This window comes from Monodon monoceros, unplaced genomic scaffold, assembly GCF_005190385.1.
Source record: "Monodon monoceros isolate NGI ecotype Baffin Bay Population unplaced genomic scaffold, NGI_Narwhal_1 Super_Scaffold_18, whole genome shotgun sequence".
Lineage (NCBI taxonomy): Eukaryota > Metazoa > Chordata > Mammalia > Artiodactyla > Monodontidae > Monodon > Monodon monoceros.
The window spans coordinates 45,613,237-45,636,146 of NW_021703774.1; the positions used below are offsets into that span (position 1 = coordinate 45,613,237).

General features: G+C 45.9%; 1 protein-coding gene across 6 annotated transcripts in view; it reads left to right on the plus strand.

The window, feature by feature from the left end:
- NMNAT2 (nicotinamide nucleotide adenylyltransferase 2) overlaps positions 1-22,910 on the plus strand; it is a 200,787-nt gene that overhangs the window by 172,276 nt on the left and 5,601 nt on the right. For 5 of the 6 annotated variants that reach the window (XM_029227327.1, XM_029227331.1, XM_029227329.1 and 2 more), the window contains one exon: positions 2,221-2,297. In XM_029227327.1, the coding sequence (XP_029083160.1) occupies positions 2,221-2,297 (77 nt within the window). Of the gene's footprint in view, positions 1-2,220; positions 2,545-22,910 lie in introns of those variants that run through there. The other variant, XM_029227332.1, reaches the window with a different exon arrangement.

The following is a 22,910-nucleotide window of genomic DNA, read 5'->3' on the forward strand; positions in this document are numbered from 1 at the left end:
GCCCTCTGGCTCACACGTCCCCTTTTTGAAATCCCCTTGCACGCTTCACGAGAAGGGAAAAGCCGTTTCTCCTAGCTCAGTTAGCACCTATGGCTCCATTTCCACTTTCTTAACAAGCTGACTGCTCCCGGGGCCTGCCCCAGACCCAAGGCTTAGGGGCTGAAAACACGTACCTTAGTCTCAGATGATAAACCTGAGAAACCACTGCTGCCCTCCAGCGGCCACACGTGGGATCCCAAGCCCTGCCAGGGCCTCTGGCCTGTGACAAATCCATCTGTTCCAGTGCTGCAAGCAAAGGTGGAAACCCCGCGCTTTAACTTGATCTGCTCTGGCTTTAAAAATAATCCTACATTATTTTCAAGTGAGAAAGTGAGTCTCTGGCTTGGGAATAGAAAAGAGATTCATTTCCATGGCTGTAGAGCAGGGTTTCTCAACCATGGCACTGTTGACACTGGGGACCAGATAATCCTGTGTCATGCGGGCTGCTGTGTGCTGTGGAGACTGCTGAGTGGCATTCCTGCCCTCTAAGCACAGTGGCACACCCCTCTCTCCGGTCTTGACAACCAAAAAAGTCTCCAGACATTGCCAAATTCTGGAGACAAAATCGCCCCCATTTGAGAATCACTGATGTAGAAGAAGCTGAGGACCAGCATGTCGTCCGGAGACTGCCAGCTAACTGAACTCTTAGGCCCACAGTTACAGAGCTTCAGCCTTTCAACAGAGAACTGACCTGAAATTCTGGGTGGCTCCAAGCTGGAGACAGGGAACAACGGGATCCCAGAACGAGCCCCGTCTGGCTCCTCTCAGCCATCTGAAGGCTGGTGGCCTAACACAGAGGGAAGCACCATTGACCAGGGCCTCCATGCTGCAAGAGACAAGGCCACAATCACCATCCCGGACTGCCATCCCAGAGCGCCCAGAAGGCTCTTAGACAGCCTGCCCACATGGCCTCTGCGGTCAGCCTGTCTGTTGTTCACTCATTCAACACATCCTGAGCACCTACTGTGCACAGGTCGCTCTGCCAGGCCCTGGAGATATGAAGATCAACTAAGGTCCCTGGACATAAACAGACCATGAGACTACAGTGTGACGTGGAGGAGAGGGGAGAGGGGAGGCTGCAGGAATATTTAAGAGTTAAGACCCCAGGGCTCCATGGGGCTCCCCGAGTATGAGCTGCACTGACCTGGGACCGTGAGATGCTCTCACTGTCGCCAGCCCAGCAGCCTTCCACTCAGCCTGCAGCCAGGGCGAGCTCACCACCTGAAAGTCCTCGTCAGGTCCCTGAGCTAGCTACAGGGTCTGAGGCGGGCAGAGCTGCCGCCCATCTCTCGGCCTCAGGGTCCAGGGTGGAAGCGTTCTCTGGAAGGCTCAGAGCGGGGCTGTGTCACTGTTTCAGGCAAGATACCCACAGCCACAGCCTTTTGATGGAAGGGCCTGGGATGCCAGGGAACCAGATGCGCCACCTGAATCCCAGCCCAGGTTGAAGTCTCTCCCCACGTGGTTCTGAGAATCCCAGGATTCTTTTTCCCCCTGTTGCTCAGTGTTCATGCCCCAGTCAGTTTGCTGCCTGTTTTAAATGACAGTGGCCTCACTGGGGTAATTCAGAGTGAGCTTAATGAGGGAAGAAAAACAAATGACAAGCAAGAAGTACGCCTGGGAGTCAGGAAAGTGGGGGGCAGCCTCACTTCTCAAGCCCTTTGCTGAGGACACTGGCCATGTAAAGAGAGGACGTCCGATGAGCTGAGCTAGCTGATGAATTGAGGGTGCACTCGGTGTCCCCTGCCCCCCATCACATCGGGTGCTTGTGACAAGACAAACCCCAGATAATGCACAGCAGCGGAGGAACCAAACTCCACGGGCACTTCGGTTTGATACGGAGCAAAGGAGAGACCCTTAGACCTCACACTAGGCATGTAGCTGGCTCAGTCTCTGTTTGGGTGACCAGCCATCCTGGCTTAGCGTGGAAACCCATCCTGGAAACCCCTCAGTACCAGCAAACCAGGACAGTTAGTCTCCCTCTCTGCTGCATTCGTCCTGCAGGGAATGAGGGTGGTCTGTAAATGAGCCTGGGGGAGGGGTGAGCAGAGGTGCCTGGAAGAACTGGGCTCTGGAGCCCCAAGGATGGGACACTTCTGTGTTCAGCGGGGGAAGAAGGCTGAGACTTGAATGTTTCCCAGGCCTCCACTCACTCCCTTTTCTAACTTTGTTCCCCCTCCTCAGAGCTGCGGATCTTGCTGCTGTGTGGCAGTGACCTTCTGGAGTCCTTCTGCATCCCAGGGCTCTGGAATGAGGCAGATGTGAGTAGCAAGGTTATGGCCTGTGCACAGCTGGCGTGGGGATGGATGGGAAGGGACCACTCGACTTTGACCTGTAGACTTCCCTCCTCACACAGGAGGGCAATGGGCAACCCATTCACATCATGATGGAAGAAAATTCTCAAAGCAGCTCTACTCCAGTAAAAATTAGGGCTTCCCTGGTGGCGCAGTGGTTGAGAGTCCGCCTGCCGATGCAGGGGACGAGGGTTCATGCCCTGGTCCGGGAAGATCCCACATGCCGCGGAGCGGCTGGGCCCGTGAGCCATGGCCGCTGGGCCTGCACGTCCGGAGCCTGTGCTCCGCAACGGGAGAGGCCACAACAGTGAGAGGCCCGCGTACCGCAAAAAAAAAAAAAAAAAAAAAAAAAAAAAAATTAAATTAAAAAAAAGAAAATTCTCACCTACCCCCAGCTTTATCTCGTCCTGTATTTTTATACTCACTCCTCCTCAGGCTTGCTCCTGGAAAGCCCCTGGGAAAAAAAGCAATCTGAGTCATAGAATACCTTCTCCATGTAGTGCTTGGAGGGTGTGTGCTGGTGGGGAAAGATGGGGGAAGGAGGAATTTTTTTTAAAAGACTTTGCCCTTTTGAAATTATTGTGTGTTTTGTTTTCCTTTGATTCTTTTGAAGAGGTGGTAAATACCACCCTAGAATTCCCTTAACAAGAGAAAAGGGGTCAAGAGGGGAGAAGTTAATAGCAAAAGGTCAGTAGGATCCTTCTGGCAATTGACTTGGGATAGAGGGAACTAGGAAGTTAAACTTATACCATTCAGAAGCTCATTGGACATCTTTTGTACCAGATCTGACAGAGATGGTCTTAAACCAGCTAATTCATGAGTTACTCACCCTTCAGACGTACATTCATTTTTGTTCTTTCATTAATTCATTCATCTGATAGCCAGAGCTAATGCTAGCTCCCAAACCCATAGCCCTTTGAAAGTTTGATTCTCAGGGCAGATATTCTAGACCTAGTACTTTTTCATTACTTACTGTGTGACCCCATGCAAATCACTCAACTCCTTTGGGCCTTGGTTGTTTTTCAAAAATCTATAGAATGTTATCTATAGCATTCTGAGATTTTTAAAGAAATAACCAACACAGTCCCTGCCCCCAAGTATCAGGTACCACCTGGTACCAAGTATTACCACCTGGTAAGATGTCTGCATATGAAAAATTTTCATGTACATATATGTCTCTGAAGAGAGAGAGAAATAGAGAACCTTCAGGGTTAAACTCAAGATTCTAGTTCTGCTCCAACACAGCTCACGACAAAATATATTCCGAGCATCAGTTTTTCCCATCTCTAAAATGGGCATTATAATAGTACCCATCTCATAGGGTTTGGGGAGAATTAAGTGAGATTATCCATGTAAAGTGCCCAGCCTAGCACCTGACACACAGTGACATACAACAACTGTTAATAAGTCAATTTGCCTAAATAGACACATAGATAAACACATAAATATTCCAGGTGAAGGGCATAGATGCTAACCTGCTGTGGGATAACCAAGAGGGGAGGCATAGTTTCAGGGAAGCAGATTATACTGTGTAGTCCTTTCCTCTCTACCCCTGCACAATTTCCTGCAGGTGAAATTTGAAACCTCTTTTCGGTTCTGGATTAAGTGGCTTAATTAACTTTTACTTTCCTCTCTACTTCACAAGTTGCTTTGAAAGGAAAAAGTAACGGGGGAGAAATTCTGTACAAGATTTCAGCAAAGCTCTTTCAAGAATCCAGGCAAATCCGGGCAGTTGCCTGAGGCCCCATCCCATGGGGAGGCCCTGGCAGCTGGGGAGCCATTTAGAGGGATGAAATTGACAGGGGCAGCAGCCTGACAGGCCGCTGCCTGAACAGGATGTCTCTAGGGCCTCTTTGCTAAGTGTGACTCTCAAGGGCAGACCGGGCTTTCTGGAGCCTGAAATTGACACAACTGGGGGCCCTTGAAGCACGGCCAGTCCCCCTGTGTTCCCCCCAGAGAGAGAAGGCTGACTGCAGGGCCTCTAATTTCTCTCCGACATGGCTGCTCCTGACGTTGTCAGATCCCACATTCAGAGAACCAGGAAAAAGAGCCCCTGGTCACTCCTCTTCCATTTGGTCCCTGATGCTGAAATGACGTGTTGGTTACAAGAAAAGAATTGAAAAACCAGTAGCTGTGGATCTAACTGGGGCTGTGGTAGTGGAGATGGTGTGAGACACTCATCTGTTCAACCATGTTCCCACCTGACGGGTCATCCTGGAGATGGGAGCACCTAGCCTGGCTGCTCCCAGAGGCACAGCAATTCCAAACCAGCAGGGACCCCACATCTGTCCTGTTCAGGGTGCTGAGAATTTCAGTCCACAGCACAGGCAGAAGGGGGACTGGGTGAAGCAGACCCTCAGGGCTCACTCCAGATGGTTTTCTAGAGCCTAGAGCTCTACCTCCCCACTCCCACCCAACCAATTGCTCAGTTCCCTGATTCAACCGACAGTGAATCTGTGGGGTCCTTAGAATCATGACAGCCGAGGTAGAGGCAAAAAAAAAAAAAAAAAAAAAATCAAAATCAAGGAGCTGTTTCCACATGTAACAAGTGTGAATTTCAGGCCACAACAGAAGTGTGCCAGAAATATCACAATTTATTTAAATCACATGAAAATTCAACTCCAAATCACCATCCCACAGGGATAATGGAAAGTTAATCTCATTCATTACTGACTAGCAGAACCTGAGAGGCTCTCGTGGGCTCTGAACGTGAACATCAGTTCATCAGGGTCGCCGCAGACATCTTCCCTATTGGGGCCTTCGCGGTGCAGTGAGGTGGATGGCAACCTGCTCCAGGCCCACCTGGGCCGTGCGACTCCTGGCTGAGTCTGGAAGCCCCGGTGCTGGGCCCAACCCACCTATGATCCTGGCCCTATTTTCTTCTGAGGCTTTGCCCTTAGGGTGCTGTCTGGGAGGGAGGAGGGGGTGGGCTTCACAGCTCTCTAACTTCTTTCTAGTGTGGGAGGGGGGCAGCTGAACCTCTTCTTTCTATTCTGAAGCTATCTCCCCTATTTTCTCTCCCCTCCTCTGGACATCTAGGGAAATCTCTTCAGTGGTTTAAAGCCATTGACTTCAAAACATACTATTTTCTGCCCTGAAAAGTCCTCTCATAAAGGGTCTGGTTCTCTGCTAGAAATAGGGTGGGGATTGGGCAAAGGCATATATAGGGAACATGAAACTAGTTAGTAACTCAGTGAATTATCCCACTGTCCGTATTTGGGGAAAGTTGGAGCTCAGGGTCTAGAAAAGGAAGGTCTTTCTTTCAAGACTGGTACAGGGTGAGCCCTGCTTATTCTAATAGAAAGTTCTAGCCTCTGGAGTTTGCCTGGAAGCGGCCCGTTTCAGGGATCTCTGTTCCTAACCATGAGATTACCAGGGATCAGGTATGTGAGACCCACTTCTGTCCCAGGTTTCATTCATTTATTCAACCCTTTATCAGAACACATTTCTTTTTATCACCTGGTGTCCCAAGTGATACTTGCTGGCCACAGACCTGTGCTCAGTGACCATGAACCTGAAGCCTTGAATCTGCCAATGATGGGACAGGAGGGTGGGGAAGAGAACCAAGTTTCTTGGAAAAGTCCTAGACCCTTGCTCTGCATTCCAGTCTCTCCAGAATCCTCAGGAACAAACCAAGAGAGAGCCACTAGTTCAGACAGGTCTGGGAGACATAGAAGCCCCACCATCCTTCTGTAAAGAAAGCTCAGTGGGGACCGTGGAGCAGCAATGCCCCACCCAGGCTGGAAAGCAGCTGGGACAGTCTGTTCTACAGTAGGGCTGCCAAGCCCTCTTTCGGCACAATCACAAACTCTCCGTTGAGTCAGTCTTGCTTTCTTTTGCTTTGGATTCCTGAACCTATGCTCTCTATCCAGAAATCTAATTACACAACTAAAGGAACAACCCTCCCCACCCAAACACATCCCTTGGGCATTTCCCAACAGACACAAAAATCCATCAGCCCATAGTGAATTCTGACCTTCTCTGACCAATGACACACCCCTTCCCCTTACATTCTGTGGGGAGAAAATTCCATACATATTCATCATGTTTCTTTCTATGGAATACAAAAGAGTTGCTTGTGTGGCCTGGCAGTTGGCATTTTCATTCTCGATTCCTGAGAGAGAGCAAGATCCAGTTTCCTCGACCAGCCTTTGGAGTTTGGGACCCAGTCCCTCTATCCCATCCCATTCCCAGACTTTTTATTAGAACTAGTTTCCCCTAGGAGACCTGATCTTTGCTATGCCACATCCTGACACCAGCACCAAAAGCACATATCCAGGCATGGACCGGGATCTATGGGAAGTCAAGGCCAAAGCCTAAAGGGTCAGCCATGGACAGATTTGTGAAACAGGAAACTCTTATCCTCACTCCCCTCCCCCAGACAAAACCCATCGTCTAGGGAATCTGATGCTGCCAGCTGCTTTGTCCATCATATTATAATGGAAGGCAGTCGGGCAATTAATTCTGATTCAAGCATTCTTTCGTTCAATCAATCTTTCAGCTGCTACTGAGTGCCCAGTATGAATATAAGCACACTGTTTGTCCTTGCAGCACTTGCAATCTAAAAATATCTTACAGTTTTTATTCTATTAGTTCTTTATATTACATGAAATAAAACATATAAAAAGTTTAGAAGAGTTCTTGAACCTAGTAAGCAGTCAATAAATGTTGGCTGTTATTTATTCATTGGTTTTGAAATATTTATTGAGTACCTGCCATGGGCCAGACACTGTTCTAGGGCTGGAGGAACGGAGAAAACAGAATAGACAAAGTTCCCCACCATTGTGCACTGTGCTTTCTAATGGGGAGACACAATAAACACTTTGCTTGTTTCTCGTGGATTATCTCAGTTAACCACCAGAACACTCCTGAAAGTGGAATCTCGGTTCCCATTTATAGGTATGGAAACCAGGGCTCACATGGATTGTGACTTGTCCAAGACCACTTAGCTATTAGCAGCAGAGCAGGACTTGGCATACATTCAGATCCCTAATCCAGATAAGACAGACAAGTGGGAAGAATGATGTGTAATTCATAGCAGGCCACAAGGGAGGGGGTAGCACTTGAGCTGGGCTTTGAATAATGGGCAGGATTGGGTTAAGTGCCTGCAAAAAGAAGGGCTTTTGAGGTTGAGAGAAGGCTGTAAAAGGTCCAGTGGTGGGCATAAGACCTTTTGGGGAGTTGGTTCTGGCTGGCTGAAATAGAAGGTTTATCTTGGTCCTTATCTGGGAGACTTGACTTTTCAGCAAGCAGACAAAATCATTCAGTTTAATGATTAAATGTATTCCCTGCTTGAAAACAGTATTTGCATTTTAAATGAGCCAGGGTCAATATTTAACTCAAAGGAACGAAAACCCAAAGGTGGAACATCAAGCACCGGAGATGGGCCAATGAGGAAACTGTTTTTTCTTTTTCTTTCTTTTTGCACTTCTCCAAGCCCAACATTCCACAGGCTGGCTCTAATTGGCTGTGTTCTACGTTTTTCCAGCCAACCAGGCATGGGCTAACTGCTTCCTGCATCCACCAGCTATGGGAAAACAACCAAAGAAAATAAACAGAGGAAGAGCCTGGGGCACTAGCCACTCCAGAAGAAACCCCAGGGCTCCAGGATAAATGGAGCAAAGACAAACATTTGGTTTTTCAGGCTCAGATGGTTTTTATCAGACAGTCCAGCCCCAGCCAGGAAGCCCAATGGACACTTCCACCCCGGGGATTACATCTCCACACTGATAAGCCTGATACCGTTTTTCCAGCTCTGGGGAAGGTGGCTTGGGAGATAGGGTTCTCGTGTGAAAGGCACTGTTGGTTTGGTTTTCACGCTTTTGACTTAAGTCTGGAATTCCTTGCCTTCCCACACCCCCAGGCAGATTGGAAATGGGAGTGGGAATGATTTCCTCTGCGAAAACCCTCTAAAGGATCATTCATTGATTTGCACTAACAGAGCCATCCTGGAAATGCATTCCCACCCGGCCTTCCCTCCAGAGAGGAGCAGGGGTCAGAAGAAGGGTGGAGGATTCTTTCCCGAAATGGCTGGAGCATGTTTCAGAAGCTCCTCACCTACTGTTGTGTGGTTTCTGTTGGATGCTCTCTCCTTACATCTTGTTTAACCTACTCAGAAGCACACAAAATTGTATACTTTAGGGAGCAATGTAGAGTAATGAGCTGAGGACTTAGCTCGGGATAAGCCTGGAGAAAAAATAAGATAGACTATATTTTCACACCAAGAAATTTCAAGTCACTAAAATGGGAGTCTTAAAAATGGATCTAGAAGAGGCATACTGTGGTGGAAAGAGCCTTTAAAGCGGACCGGAGTGGGTTCAAATTCACTCACTTGCTGTGCAGCTTGGATTAGTTACTACATCTCACTGAGTCTTGGTCTCCCCATCCATGAAATGAGAGCTGAAGCACACATCTCAGAAGATGGTTGCTTCAAGGATTAAATGTATTAAGAAATAAAGCTTCTAGTACTGTGCCTGGTGCATAGCAGGTCCTCTAATAAATGGTGCTTCCGCTTCCTGCTGGTAGTCCCTTGTTCATCCCTGAATATCCTCGTCTGGAGAAGTACGAGTTGGCCTGAGTAACTCAGGTACTGTGCCTTGAGAAGAGAGGACTGTTTGAGGGAGATGGTCAGGATCCTGAACCCTGATCTCAGAATGATTCCATAGAGGGTCTTACCAGTTAGACTTGCCTGGGTAAGTCAGTGTAAATTGGATTCTGTCGCTAATGGAAGTCAAGCCCTCTGTTTAAAGCACTCTAATGGCTTCTCTTCACATTTGGAATGAAACCCCATCTTTATCGTGATCTGGTCCTTCTCTACTTCTCCCGCCTCTCTGTGCCCCAGTTCCACCTAGTTTCTTTATTTGAACACTTTTTCTCACCTCAGGGCCTTTGCACTAGCTGTGGCCTCACTGGGAACGCTCTTTTCCCAGGTATCCCTATGTCTGGCCGGTTCTTGTCATTTAGGTTTTGGCTTAAAAGTCATTTTGTTTTATATTCAATATTGTACCAAGCTCCACCTGATGTTTTCTTATTTATGTATTTATTTGTTTACGGTCTCTCCCTACTGGAGTTAAGCTCTGTGAGCACACTGCACTTGTCTGTCTCGCTGGGCAACACCAGGACAGTGCCTGGTTCACCATATACACTCAATAAAAGTTTGTTGAATGAAAGAATGTAAGAGTACCTGGGAACAGCTTGGTTGGAGAAATTCAGCCTCCACCGTGAGATATGGCCCCAACTTTTGCCAGTTACCCAGAAGACATTAGCCACTACAAGAGATGAGCCACTTAAATAGTAACTTGCCCTTATCCTTAAGAGCAATACAGTTGAAATAATTAGTCATTTATTTAATGTCTCCCACTAGATAGTGATTGAGCCAAGAGATGAAGCCGTATCTGTCTTGCTCAGCCCTGGTGCCCAGGAAAGTGCCTGGCTAAGACCACAGGGCATCCTCCCACCCAAAGTATTCCTGAAACCCAGCAGGGCCGGTCTTGAAATTCCGCCTCCTGGAAGGATGATGATGGTTCCACATTCCTTCCAAGAGATCTGCCGCCTGGCTGCCACGAATGTTCTCACTCCCAAGGCCAAGTTGCTTCCTGCCTCAACATGTCTCATATCCTTTCCTCAGATTCCCCACACTGGGGGGAGCAGAGTCTGCCCCCTCCCACTTCCTGTCCCCATCCCCACCCCTGCCGCCCCTGGGGAGCCTTTGACCAGAAGCTGAAAAGATATGATCAAAGCTGTGCCTGTGAGCAGGAAGTTGAAGCAGGATGAATGTCACAGACCCCCACCTCTGAGACACGACCCAGGCCAGAGCTACAGTGAGAGGCCACTGTCTGCTGCGGGGGGACAAGATTGTACCCTGATCCTGCTCGCTGCCGTGTGGCAGAATGACGTCACATCAATCACCATCGGGAGAGGGAACTGCCAATCAGGACGGCTCTGCTGCTCGGACCACCCACTCACCCACCTCCCCACCCCCACGGCAAGACCTGCAGAGAACTCTTCATGAAGACACGGGAGGTGTTGGGCCCCTCGCGCTGGAACAGGAGCTCCATCCCAGGGGCCTGGGCACATTCCTGTGGGCTCCGTGGGCAGGGAAAGCTTGAGAAACCCTCGGTTTCCTGGGATCAGACGTCTGTCCGCATCTCCCCAGAGCCGGGGGTGGGGTGGGGGAGGGGGGAGGAAATGTCCTCATTTTTGCTGGAATCCCCAGAGAGGTGCTCGTCCCACAAGTATCTCATGTTGACTTCATCCCAAACCAAGCCAGAGTATTAGCTTAGGCAACTGCCTCTATTATTAAAAGTGACAATTTTCCAAAGGTGGGTGCACGTCAGGAGGATTAGGAAACATTGTAAAGAGGGAGGCTCCACCCCATTGTAGACATGTTGTATCAAAATCCCTGGGGTGAGGTCTGGAGGGGCTGTTGCTGTTATTATTGTTTTTAAAGCTCCGGCGTGATTCTGCTGACCAATCAGATGAAGTTTGGGAACTTACAGAAGTAAGATCACCCGTGCTTTTCATGGGGACCTGAAAGTCTGTCTCGAGTCACTTCCTTGGGTCTCCCAGAGTTTCCATTAGGTACATCGGGCTTCCTTCCATGTCCTGAGGTGAGAGAGTTTATCAGCTAACTCAAGGACAACTGCCAGAGAGGGGACTCTGCAGGAATCCACTTGCTCAACAGCATATGTCGAGCACGGATGATGTGCCAGGTCCTTTTCACCCAGGAACATGGCAGTGAACGAAACACACAAAATTGCCTGCCCTCATGAAGCTTACCTTTATAGGGAAGAGAGGAGGAGAGCAAAAAAAGGTTAAAGAAAGAAAATATACAAGGTGTTAGAGATAAATGCTATGGAGGACTATGAAACATGGTAGGAAGTGGGGACTGTGAGGGCGTGGGATGGGTGTGGGTCTACGTGCACAGGGATGCAGGCTGAAATAGCATGGCCAGAGGAGGTCTCACTGAGAAGGTGGTTGTTTTTTTTTTGGTTTCTATTGATACTTTTTCTTTTTTTAAATACATCTTTATTGGAGTATAATTGCTTCAACATACCGTGTTAGTTTCTCTTGCACAACAAAGCGAATCAGCCATATGCATACACATGTCCCCATATCCCCTCCCTCTTGAGCCTCCCTCCCACCCTCCCTATCCCACCCCTCTAGGTGGTCACAAATCACCGAGCCGATCTCCCTGTGCTATGCTGCTGCTTCCCACCAGCCAACTATTTTACGTTCGGTAGTGTGTATATGTCGATGCTACTCTCACTTTGCCCCAGCTTTGCCCTCCCACCCCAGGTCCTCAAGTCCATTCTCTATGACTACCTCTTTATTCCTGCCCTACAAGTAGGTTCTTCAGTACCTTTTTGTTTTTGTTTTTTTTTTAGATTCCATATATATGCGTTAGCGTACGGTATTTGTCTTTCTCTTTCTGACTTACTTCACTCTGTATGACAGACCCTAGGTCCATCCACCTCAGTACAAATGACTCAATTTCGTTTCTTTTTATGGCTGAGTAATATTCCGTTGTACATATGTGACACATCTTCTTTATCCATTAATCTGTTGATGGACATTTAGGTTGGTTCCATGTCCTGGCTATTGTAAATAGTGCTGCAATGAACATTGTGGTGCATGTCTCTTTTTGGATTATGGTTTTCTCAGGCTATATGCCCAGTAGTGGGATTGCTGGGTCGTATGGTAGTTCTATTTTTAGTTTCTTAAGGAACCTCCATACTGTTCTCCATAGTGGCTGTATCAATTTACATTCCCACCAACAGTGCAGGAGGGTTCCCTTTTCACCACACCCTCTCCAGCATTTATTGTTTCCAGCTTTTTTCATAATGGCCATTCTGACCGGCATGAGGTGATACCTCATTGCAGTTTTGATTTCCATCTCTAATAATTAGTGATGCTGACCATCTTTTCATGTGCCTCTTGGTCATCTGTATGTCTTCCTTGGTGAAATGTCTATTTAGGTCTTCCGCCCATTTTTAAACTACATTGTCTGTTTTTTTGACATTGAGCTCCATGAGCTGTTTGTATATTTTGGAGATTAATCCTTTGTTGTTTCATTTGCAAATATTTTCTCCCATTCTGAGGGTTGTCTTTTGTCTTGTTTATGGTTTCCTTTGCTGTGCAAAAGCTTTTAAGTTTAATTTAGTCCCATATGTTTATTTTTGTTTTTATTTCTGTTACTCTAGGAGGTGGGCCAAAAATGATCTTGCTGTGGTTTATGTCAAAGAGTGTTTTTCCTATGTTTTCCTCTAAAAGTTTGATAGTGTCGGGTCTTACATTTAAGTCTTTAATCCATTTGGAGTTTATTTTTATGTATGCTGTTAGGGGGTGTTCTAATTTCATTCTTTTTTTTTTTTGCGGTACACGGGCCTCTCACTGTTGTGGCCTCTCCCGTTGTGGCTCACAGGCTCCGGACGCGCAGGCTCAGCAGCCATGGCTCACGGGCCCAGCCGCTCCACGGCATGTGGGATCCTCCCGGACCGGGGCACGAACCCGTGTCCCCTGCATCGGCAGGTGGACTCTCAACCACTGCACCACCAGGGAAGCCCTAATTTCATTCTTTTACATGCAGCTGTCCAGTTTTCCCAGCACCACTTATTGAAGAGGCTGTCTTTCTCCCCTGTATCTTCTTGACTCCTTTGTCGTAAATTTGGTGCTCATATGTGCGTGGGTTTATCTCTGGGCATTCTATCCTGTAGCATTGATCTATATTTCTGTTTTTGTGCCAGTACCATACTGTCTTGATTACTGTAGCTTTGTAGTATAGATTGAAGTCAGGGAGCCTGATTCCTCCAGCTCCGTTTTTCTTTCTCAAGATAGCTTTGGCTGTTCGGGGTCTTTTGTGTTTCCATACGAATTGTAAGATTTTTTTGTTCTAATTCCGTGAAGAATGCCATTGGTAGTTTGAGAGGGATTGCATTGAATCTGTAGATTGCTTTGGACAGTATAGTCATTTTCACAATATTGATTCTTCCAATCCAAGAACATGGTATATTTCTCCATCTGTTTCTGTCATCTTTGATTTCTTCCATCAGTGTTTTATAGTTTTCTGAGTACAAGTCTTTCGCCTCCTTAGGCAGGTTTATTCCTAGGTATTTTATTCTTTTTGTTGCAATGGTGAATGGGAGCGTTTCCTTAATTTCTCTTTCTGATTTTTCATTGTTGGTGTATAGGAATGCCAGAGATTTCTGTGCATTAATTTTGTATCCTGCAACCTTACCAAATTCATTGATTAGTTCTAGTAGTTTTCTGGTGGCATCTTTAGGATTTTCTATGTATAGTATCATGTCATCTGCAAACAGTGACAGTTTGACTTCTTCTTTTCCAATTTGTATTCCTTTTATTTCTTTTTCTTCTCTGATTGCCCCAGCTAGGACTTCCAAAACTATGTTGAATAAGAGTGGGGAGAGTGGACATCCTTGTCTTGTTCCTTATCCTAGTGGAAGTGCTTTCAGTTTTTCACCCTTGAGTATGATGTTTGCTGTGAGTTTGTCATATATGGCCTTTATTATGTTGAGGTAGGTTCCCTCTATGCCCATTTTCTGGATAGTTTTTATCATAAATGGGTGTTGAGTTTTGTCAAAAGCTTTTTCTGCATCTATTGAGATGATCATATGGTTTTTATTCCTTAATTTGTTAATGTGGTGTATCACATTGATTGATTTGCATATATTGAAGAATCCTTGCATCCCTGGGATAAATCCCACTTGATCATGGTGTATGATCCTTTTAATGTGCTGTTGGAATCTGTTTGCTAGTATTTTGTTCAGGATTTTTGCATCTATGTTTATCAGTGATATTGGTCTATAACTTTCTTTTTTTGTGATAGCTTTTTCTGGTTTTGGTATCAGGGTGATGGTGGCTTCGTAGAATGAATTTGGGAGTGTTCCTTCCCCTGCAATTTTTTGGAAGAGTTTGAGAAGGATGGGTGTTAGCTCTTCTCTAAATGTTTGATAGAATTCACCTGTGAAGCCATCTGGTCCTGGACGTTTGTTTGTTGGAAGATTTTTAATTGTGGTTTCAATTTCATTACTTGTGATAGGTCTGTTTATATTTTCTAATTCTTCCTGGTTCAGTCTCAGAAAATTGTACCTTTCCAAGAATTTGTCCATTTCTTCGTGGCTGTCCATTTTATTGGCATATAGTTGTTTGTAGTAGTCTCTTATAATCCTTTGTATTTCTGCAGTGTCAGTTGTGATTTCTCCTTTTTCATTTCTAATGTTATTGATTTGTGTCCTCTCCCTTTTTTTCTTGATGATTCTAAGGGTTTATCAGTTTTGTTTATCTTCTCAAAGAACCAGCTTTTAGTTTTATTGATCTTTGCTATTGTTTTCTTCATTTCTATTTCATTTATTTCTGCTCTGATCTTTATGGTTTCTTTCCTTCAACTGACTTTGGGTTTTCTTTGTTCTTCTTTCCCTAGTTGTTTTAAGTGTAGGGTTAGATTGTTTACTTGAGATTTTTCTTGTTTCTTGAGGTGAGATCTTTTCATTTCTTCTTTGATTTCTTCAGTGATCTCTTGGTTATTCAGTAGCGCACTGTTTAGCCTCCATGTATTTGTGTTTTTTACAGTTTTTTTCCTGTAATTGATTTCCAATCTCATAGCATTGTGGTCAGAAAAGATGCTTGATATGATTTCAATTTTCTTAAATTTTCCGAGGCTTGATTTGTGACCCAAGATATGATCTATCCTGGAGAATGTTGCATGTGCACTTGAGAAGAAAGTGTATTCTGCCACTTTGGGGTGGAATGTTCTGTGAATTTCAATTAGGTCTATCTGGTCTATTGTGTCATTTAAAGCTTGTGTTTCCTTATTTATTTTCTGTCTGGATGTAAGTGGGGTGTTAAAGTCTCCCACTATTATTGTGTTACTGTTGATTTCCCCTTTCATGGTTGTTAGCCTTTGCCTTGTGTATTGAGGTGCTCCTATGTTGGGTGCATAAACAGTTATAATTGTTATATCTTCTTGGATTGATCCCTTGATCATTATGTAGTGTCCTTCCTCATCTCTTGTAAAAATCTTTATTCTGAAGTCTATTTTCTCTGATATGAGTATTGCTACTCCAGCTTTCTTTTGATTTCTATTTGCATGGAATATCTTTTTCCATCCCTTCACTTTCAGTCTGTATGTGTCCCTAGGTCTGAAGTGGGTCTCTTGTAGACAGCATATATATGGGTCTTGTTTTTGTATCCATTCAGCCAGTCTGTGTCTTTTGGTTGGGGCATTTAATCCATTTACGTTCAAGGTTATTATCGATATGTATGTTCCTATTACCATTTTCTTAATTGTTTTGGGTTTGTTTTTGTGGATTTTTTTCTTCTCTTGTGTTTCCCGCCTAGAGAAGTTTCTTTAGCTTTTGTTGTAAAGCTGGTTTGGTGGTGCTGAATTCTCTTAGCTTTTGTTTGTCTGAAAAGCTTTTGACTTCTCCGTTGAATCTGAATGAGATCCTTACTGGGTAATCTTGGTTGTAGGTTTTTCTCTCTCATCACTTTAAGTATATCCTACCACTCCCTTCTGGCCTGCAGAGGTTTTGCTGAAAAATCAGCTTATAAACTTATGGGGATTCCTTTGTATGTTATTTTTTGTTTTTTCCCTTGCTGCTTTTAATATTTTTTCTTGCATTTAATTTTTGTTAGCTTGATTAATATGTGTCTTGGTGTGGTTTTCCTAGGGTTTATCCTCTATGGGACTCTTTATGCTTCCTGGACGTGGGTGACTATTTCCTTTCCCATGTTAGGGAAGTTTTCCACTATAACCTCTTCAAAGATTTTCTCAGACCCTTTCTTTTTCTATTCTTCCTCTGGGACCCCTATAATTGGAATGCTGGTGCATTTAGTGTTGTCCCAGAGGTCTCTGAGACTGTCTTCAATTCTTTTCATTCTCTTTTCTTTCTTCTGCTCCTTGGCAGTTATTTCCACCATTTTGTCTTCCAGCTCACTTATTCGTTCTTCTGCCTCCATTATTGTTATTGATTCCTTCTAGTGTATTTTTCATTGCAGTTATTGTGTTGTTTACCTCTGTTTGTTTGTTTGTTTTTTAGTTCTTCTAGATCTTTGTTAAACATTTTTTGTATTTTCTCAATCCGTGCTTCCATTCTATTTCCAAGATTCTGGATCTTCCTTACTCTCATTACTCTGAATTCTTTTTCAGGTAGATTGCCTATTTCCTCCTCATTTATTTGGTCTTGTAGGTTTTTACCTTGCTCCTTCGTCTGTGACATATTTTTTTGCCATCTCTTTTTTTTTTTTTTTTTTTTAATGAGTGGGATTGTGTTCCTGTTTTACTGGTTGTTTAACCTGAGGTTTCCAACACTGGAGTTTGTAGGCTATTGGGTATAGCTGGGTCTTGGTGCTGAGATGAAGACCTCCAGGAGACCTCACTCTGATGAATATTCCCTGGGGTCTGAGGTTCTCTGTTAGTCCAATGGTACAGACTCAGAGCTCCCACTGCAGGAGCTCCCATCTGACCATGGACTTGCAAATCAAGATCCCACAAGCCACATGGGGAGCAAAAAACAAAAGGTGGGGTGGGGGTGGGGAAGGCCTTGGCTGTGGAGGGCAGGGCCTAATCAAGGGCAACGTTTAGGTGGTGGGTGGGGCCAATGCTCAGGACTCACAGGGATGGAAAAGGCCCTGGGCTGTGGGGGGTGGGCCTTAGGCTCAAGGAACAGAAGGGGCCCAGGCATGCCCCCCACCCCTGGTCTCAGAAGACAGGGGACCTCACCTGGGAGCCCAGCAGGCTTCCTGGGCTCGAGTGGGTGGGGCAAACGCCCTCCTCTCCTCTCCTGCTCCTCTGGTCTGGGGTCTGGGAGGCCCCCTCCCACCTGCCTCTGCTGATCGCCCAGGCCTCCCTCCTGTGCCCCCAGGACCAGTGCAGTTGGAGGGGGAAGGGGGGCCCTTGGAGGGCAGGGGACCGGCCTGGGAGCTCAGCAGGTTCCCCATGCCCAAGTGGGTGGGGCAATCGCCCTCCACTTCTCTCCCACTCCTTCCCAAGGGCCCCTCCCACCTGCCTCTCCTGATCCCCCTGGCCTCCCTCCTATACCCCCAAGGACCCATGCAGCCTGGAGGGGCCTTGGAGGTTGGAGGATCAGCCTGGGAGCTCAGCAGGCTCCCCGTGCCCAAGTGGGCAGGGCAATCGCCCTCTGCTTCTCTCCCGCTCTTCCTGGAGAGTCCCTCCCACCTGCCTCTCCTGATATCCCTGGCCTCATGGGTGCAGATCTCGTCTGACCTCCACTTCTCCTCCCCCTCGATCCCCCTACATCCTACCGGTTCACTCTGGGGTTCCTCCCGTCTTCTTGGGGGTCAGAGTTCCCCACCAGCAGCCGGCAGGCACCCTAGTTGTGGGGAGACCTAACTCTGTGTCTTCCCACAGCGCCATCTTGACTCCTTCCCACACCGCCATCTTGGTATTTAAGTGAAGGGTTTCGAGCCAAGGAGCAACATAATTTGGTATATTCACATTATCAGTCTGGATGTTGGGAGTAGACTGAAAAAGGCAAGAGAAAAACAAACCAGAGCAAGCCAAGTGAGAGCTGACGGAGATGAATTCGTTTTCTTTTTTTTTAATTAAAAAAATTCTTTTTTATTAATTTTTATTGGAGTATAGTTGCTTTACAATGTTGTGTTAGTTTCTGCTGTACAGCAAAGTGAATCAGCTATACGTATACATATATCCCCTCTTTTTTGGATTTCCTTCCCACTTAGGTCACCACAGAGCATTGAGTAGAGGTCCCTATGCTATACAGTAGGTTCTCATTAGTTATCTATTTTATACATAGTATCAATAGTGTATATATGTCAATCCCAATCTCCCAATTCATCCCACACACCTCCCCCCCTTTCCCCTTTGTATCCATACATTTGTCCTCTGTGTCTTTGTCCTTTGCAAATAAGATCATATATGAATTAGTTTTCTGTTGCTGCAAACTTGGTGGCTTAAAACTACACACATTTTTTATCTTTCACTTCTGGAAGCCAGAAGTGTGAAACAGGTTTCACTGGGCCAATACTAAGTTGTAGTCAGAGCCGTAGTCCTTCCAGAGGCTCTTGGGGAGAATCTGTTTCCTCACCTTTTCCAGCTTCTAGAGTTGCATTTGTTGCATGGCTTGGTCCCTTCTTCCATCTTCAAGGCCAACAGTGTAGCATCTTCTCTGCTCCATCTTCACATCATCTTCTCTCTTCTGTGTTAAATCTCCCTCTGCCTTCTTCTTTAAGGACACTTGTTATTACATTAGGGCCCACCTAAGTCATCCAGAATAATCTCAAGATCCTTACTTTAATCACATCTGCAAAGTCTCTTTTGCCACATAAATAACATTCACAGGTTCCAGGGATTAGGACCTCGGTGTTTTGGGGGCCCATTATTTAACCTACCAAAGGAGGCTTGGACCAGGGTAGAAGTGATGGAAATGGTGAGAAATGAGCAGATTCTGGGATTTGTTTTGAAGGCCAAACCAATTGGGTTGCTTTATAGATTGAATGTGGGATGTGAGAGAAAGAGAGGAATCAAGGAAAGCACCAAGGCTTTGGCCCGAGGAGTTGTAGGAAGAGAGTTTCCATTTACTAAAATGAGAAAGACTACAGGAAAAGAATCTTGGTGCCTGTAGGATGATGGTGGAGGGGATTGACTGATTGATTGATTGATGTCAGAGAGTTCAGGGGCTCGTGGACATATTATTTAGGTTTGAGATGCCTCATCCAAGTGGGCATGTTGAAGAGACTGCTGGATGTATGAGTCTGAAGTTCAGGAGGGGAGTCTACGCTAGAGATATAAATTTGGGAGCCTTCCATGTATCTTTAAAGCTTTGAAATTGAATGAAATCATTAAAGGTGCAAGTGTAGATAGAAAAGAAAAGAGCTCCAAGGACTGAGCCTGGGGGACTCCAGTCATTTGAGATCGGGGAGATGAGAAGGAACAGCACAGGGAGATCACAAAAGAGCAGCCAGCGAGGTAGAAGGACGACCAGGAGAGGGTGGATCTTGGAGGCCACATGAAGACAGGAGACAAGGATAGGGGTGGGGGTGGGCAGGGCAGCTAAGTTCCCGGAGGGAGATCGGTACCTGTGGGATGAGGGCACACCTCACCAACTCTAGCACCTGGCACCTCCTAGCACCCCAAAAACACACACACACAAACACCTTCTGGCATGAAAATCAAGCCCATGTCCTCAGGTCTGGCCAAAAGAGCAGAAAAGGTCTGCATTCTCTGGTCCAAACCCCTGCAGAGATGCCACTTGGATGTGGTAAAGCTGTGTGTCTTGTCTGGTAGACCCATCTCCTTCACCCCATCTGTGATTCCCAGAGGGCAAATCTGTCACCTGTTTCTGGAAGAGGAATTCCATCTCAAGCATCAAGGTCTCCATCTGCTTGCCACCCATTGAGCAGCCTGCATTGTTATTGATTGGGTGCTCAGATCATTAGTGCCTGAGTAGAAAGCAGCAGCTGCACTCATGTCACAGGTAGGGCTGTTCCCCGTGAGGCCTGACTGCCATTCTGAACCGTTGTTTTAATGCTTTAAACTAGAATGCTCACTATATATATATATATATATATATATATATATATATATATATATGCGCTTTATTTATTTATTTATATTTTTGGCTGCGTTGGGTCTTTGTTGCTGCGTGCAGGCTTTCTCTAGTTGCGGTGAGCGGGGGCCACTCTTCGTTGTGGTGCGTGGGCTTCTTATTGCAGTGGCTTCTCTTGTTGCGGAGCATGGGCTCTAGGTGCATGGGCTTCAGTAGTTGTGGCTCGTGGGCTCAGTAGTTGTGACTCACGGGCTGTAGAGCTCAGGCTCAGTAATTGTGGCACACGGGCTCAGTTGCTCCACGGCGTGTGGGATCTTCCTGAACCAGGGCTCGAACCCGTGTCGCCTGCATTAGCAGGCGGACTCTTAACCTCTGCACCGCCAGGGAAGTCCTAGAATGCTCACTTTTAAATAGCCCTGTTATTTCACGCATCATACATGAAACATCCATCAGATCCTCAGAATCAAATTGAATTCAAATCCTATGTTATACAATCAACACCAGATATCTTGAAACACCTACCTACATAGCCAGGCAGTTGAGGAATCTCCATGTATACCAGCTTGGATGGATTCTCTTCTCTTCCCTTCCTTTCCCCTCCCCTTCCCTTTCCGTATCTTCTCTTTTCTCCTCCCTTCTCTTTTCTATCTCTTTCTCTACCCTAATAATTCCTCTCAAGTTTTAATTCAGTACTTAGATCACTGGTTCTCAAACTTGGTTGCATATTGGAATTAAAACCTAGAGAATTTAAAAAAAAAAAAAAAACTAATGCCTGGGCCCCATTCCCAGAGATTCTGATTTAGTTGATCTTGGGTGTTAGCTGGGCTTTGAGGGTTTTTTAAGGTCCTCAGGTGATTCTAATGTGCAGCCAAATTTGAGAACCACCGTCTTCAATTACCTTCTAAGTAGTGAGTCCCAGTGCAATATTTTAAATGCTATGGCAGGAGAGGCTGGATCTACCTCCAACTCCCTGCCCTGCCTCTCCCTAGCATTCCTGGTTTATGGGACAAAGACTTGGGGCCAGTTTATCAGATCTGAACATCACCAGTAGATGCAGTATGTTGTGTAATGCTCTGTATCTTCCAAATAGCACGATCCAATGTGGGCTCAGATATTGTACACCCAGCTTTTAATTTCTCTCCACAACTTCCCTCCTATGGCACCTTCAGCCAATTTTTAATTGCAGCTCTAGCTCCAGTTGTAAGCGATGGGAGAAATAGGGTGAAGGTGGATGGAAATAGCCAAGGGCACACAGGTGCACACAGTGCAGGCACACACACGCATAATCGGTGAATCAGACTTAGAAGTGGAATTCTGCTGGTACAGAAATCCTCTGATAGAGAAGAAGCGGCTGTAGTGCTCTATAATGTCTGTTTTTGTGGCACTCGGTTGGAGAATTATGAGAAAAAACCTGGTTTTTTTGCCCCAAAGCAGGTCTTGCCCAATGAGCTGCATGCTCGGAAGAAAACTGCCTGTCCCCTTCTCCCTCCATCTGGGATCCTTAATTGGCAAGATCTAAACCGTAATGTGCCCAGGCTAGATCCAAGTCTATTAAATGCCATAACTCTCAGGCTCTTCGAAAAGAAAAATTCCACGGCCTTCAAGAAAGCAGCTTGGTAATAAGTCTCAAGAACTTGAAATATGTCCAGTTCATATCCTTACATCCAATGATTTTACTTCCTATCCTAAGAAAATAATCAAAGATGTGGGAAAAGGTTTATGTATACAGATCTTCAACGAAGTGTTATTATAACTGCAAAAATCAGAAGTAACTGTACACTGTCTATAACACAAATTCCATTTAATATATCATGCTATATCACAGTATAGTCAAGCAATGAAATATACAGATTGTCAAAACACATTTTCAATTTTTTTTTTGGCTGAGTTGGGTTTTTGTTGCTGCACGCAGGCTTTCTTTGGTTGCAGCGAGCAGTTGCTACCCTTTGTTGAGGTGTGCAGGCTTCTCATTGCAGTGGTTTCTCTTGTTGCAGAGCACGGGCCCTAGGCGCGTGGTCTTCAGTAGTTGTGGCGCACGGGCTTAGTTGTTCTGCGGCATGTGGGATCTTCCTGGACCAGGGATCAAACCTGGGTCCCCTGCATTGGCAGGAGGATTCTTAACCACTGTGCCACCAGGGAAGTCCTCAAATACTTATAACCATATGAAAAAATGCTCACAATATAATGCTAAAAGAAAATAAAATGTATAGGTAAAATGATTAATTTTGCAGTTCAGTCCAGTTGTGGATATACACATCGATTTGTAGAGAAAAGCACCCTGAACATAAATACTAACTTGTTAACAGTGGTTCTCTGGATTGTGTGGTGATGATTGATTTCTTATATATATATTTTTCTTTTTCTGAGTTTCCCAAGCTTGTATCTATAATCAGGAAAAAATATATTTTTTAAATGAAAAGGTTTCATATCTCACGATGGGAGCCAGCTTCTGTCGGAGGCTGACTTCAGAAGTGACCCCATAGTTATCCTCCTTATCACTGCCTGTGTGCACACTGATGCTTTCCAAGCCCTTCCCTGCTTTTCGCTGCCCTGAGTCCCACAGCATCTTTGACATGGGTGAGCCAGGGGAGCATTCCAGCCCCTCTCAGGAGACCAGCCGGGGGCTGGGGTATGCTTGCTGGGCAACCGAAGAGGGTACTTACCAGGTAAGGACCATGTGTCATGCTGCTCTTCAGCGTTATGAGCTCAGCGGGAGCCTCAGGGATTGGAGACATCTTGCCTAGACACGAGAAGCGCACTTATTAATTAATTCAGTCTAGAGGTGTTCATTAAGGGTGCCAGGTGAAGTTCCCACTCATTCCACGAACACTGTTACAGGTTGTAAGTTGAAGGAGCTGACTGATGGGGCTGAGAAGGCAAGTTTGGGACTAAGGCTTGGGGTTCTGAGAGAAGATAGCTCCACCTTGCTAGGTAGTTGCTTGGTAGGGGTTGGTAGTCAAAGTCTCACCAAAGGGCACTTCCTCTCTCTCTCTCTCTCTCTCTCTCTCTCTCTCTCTCTCTCTCTCTCTCTCTC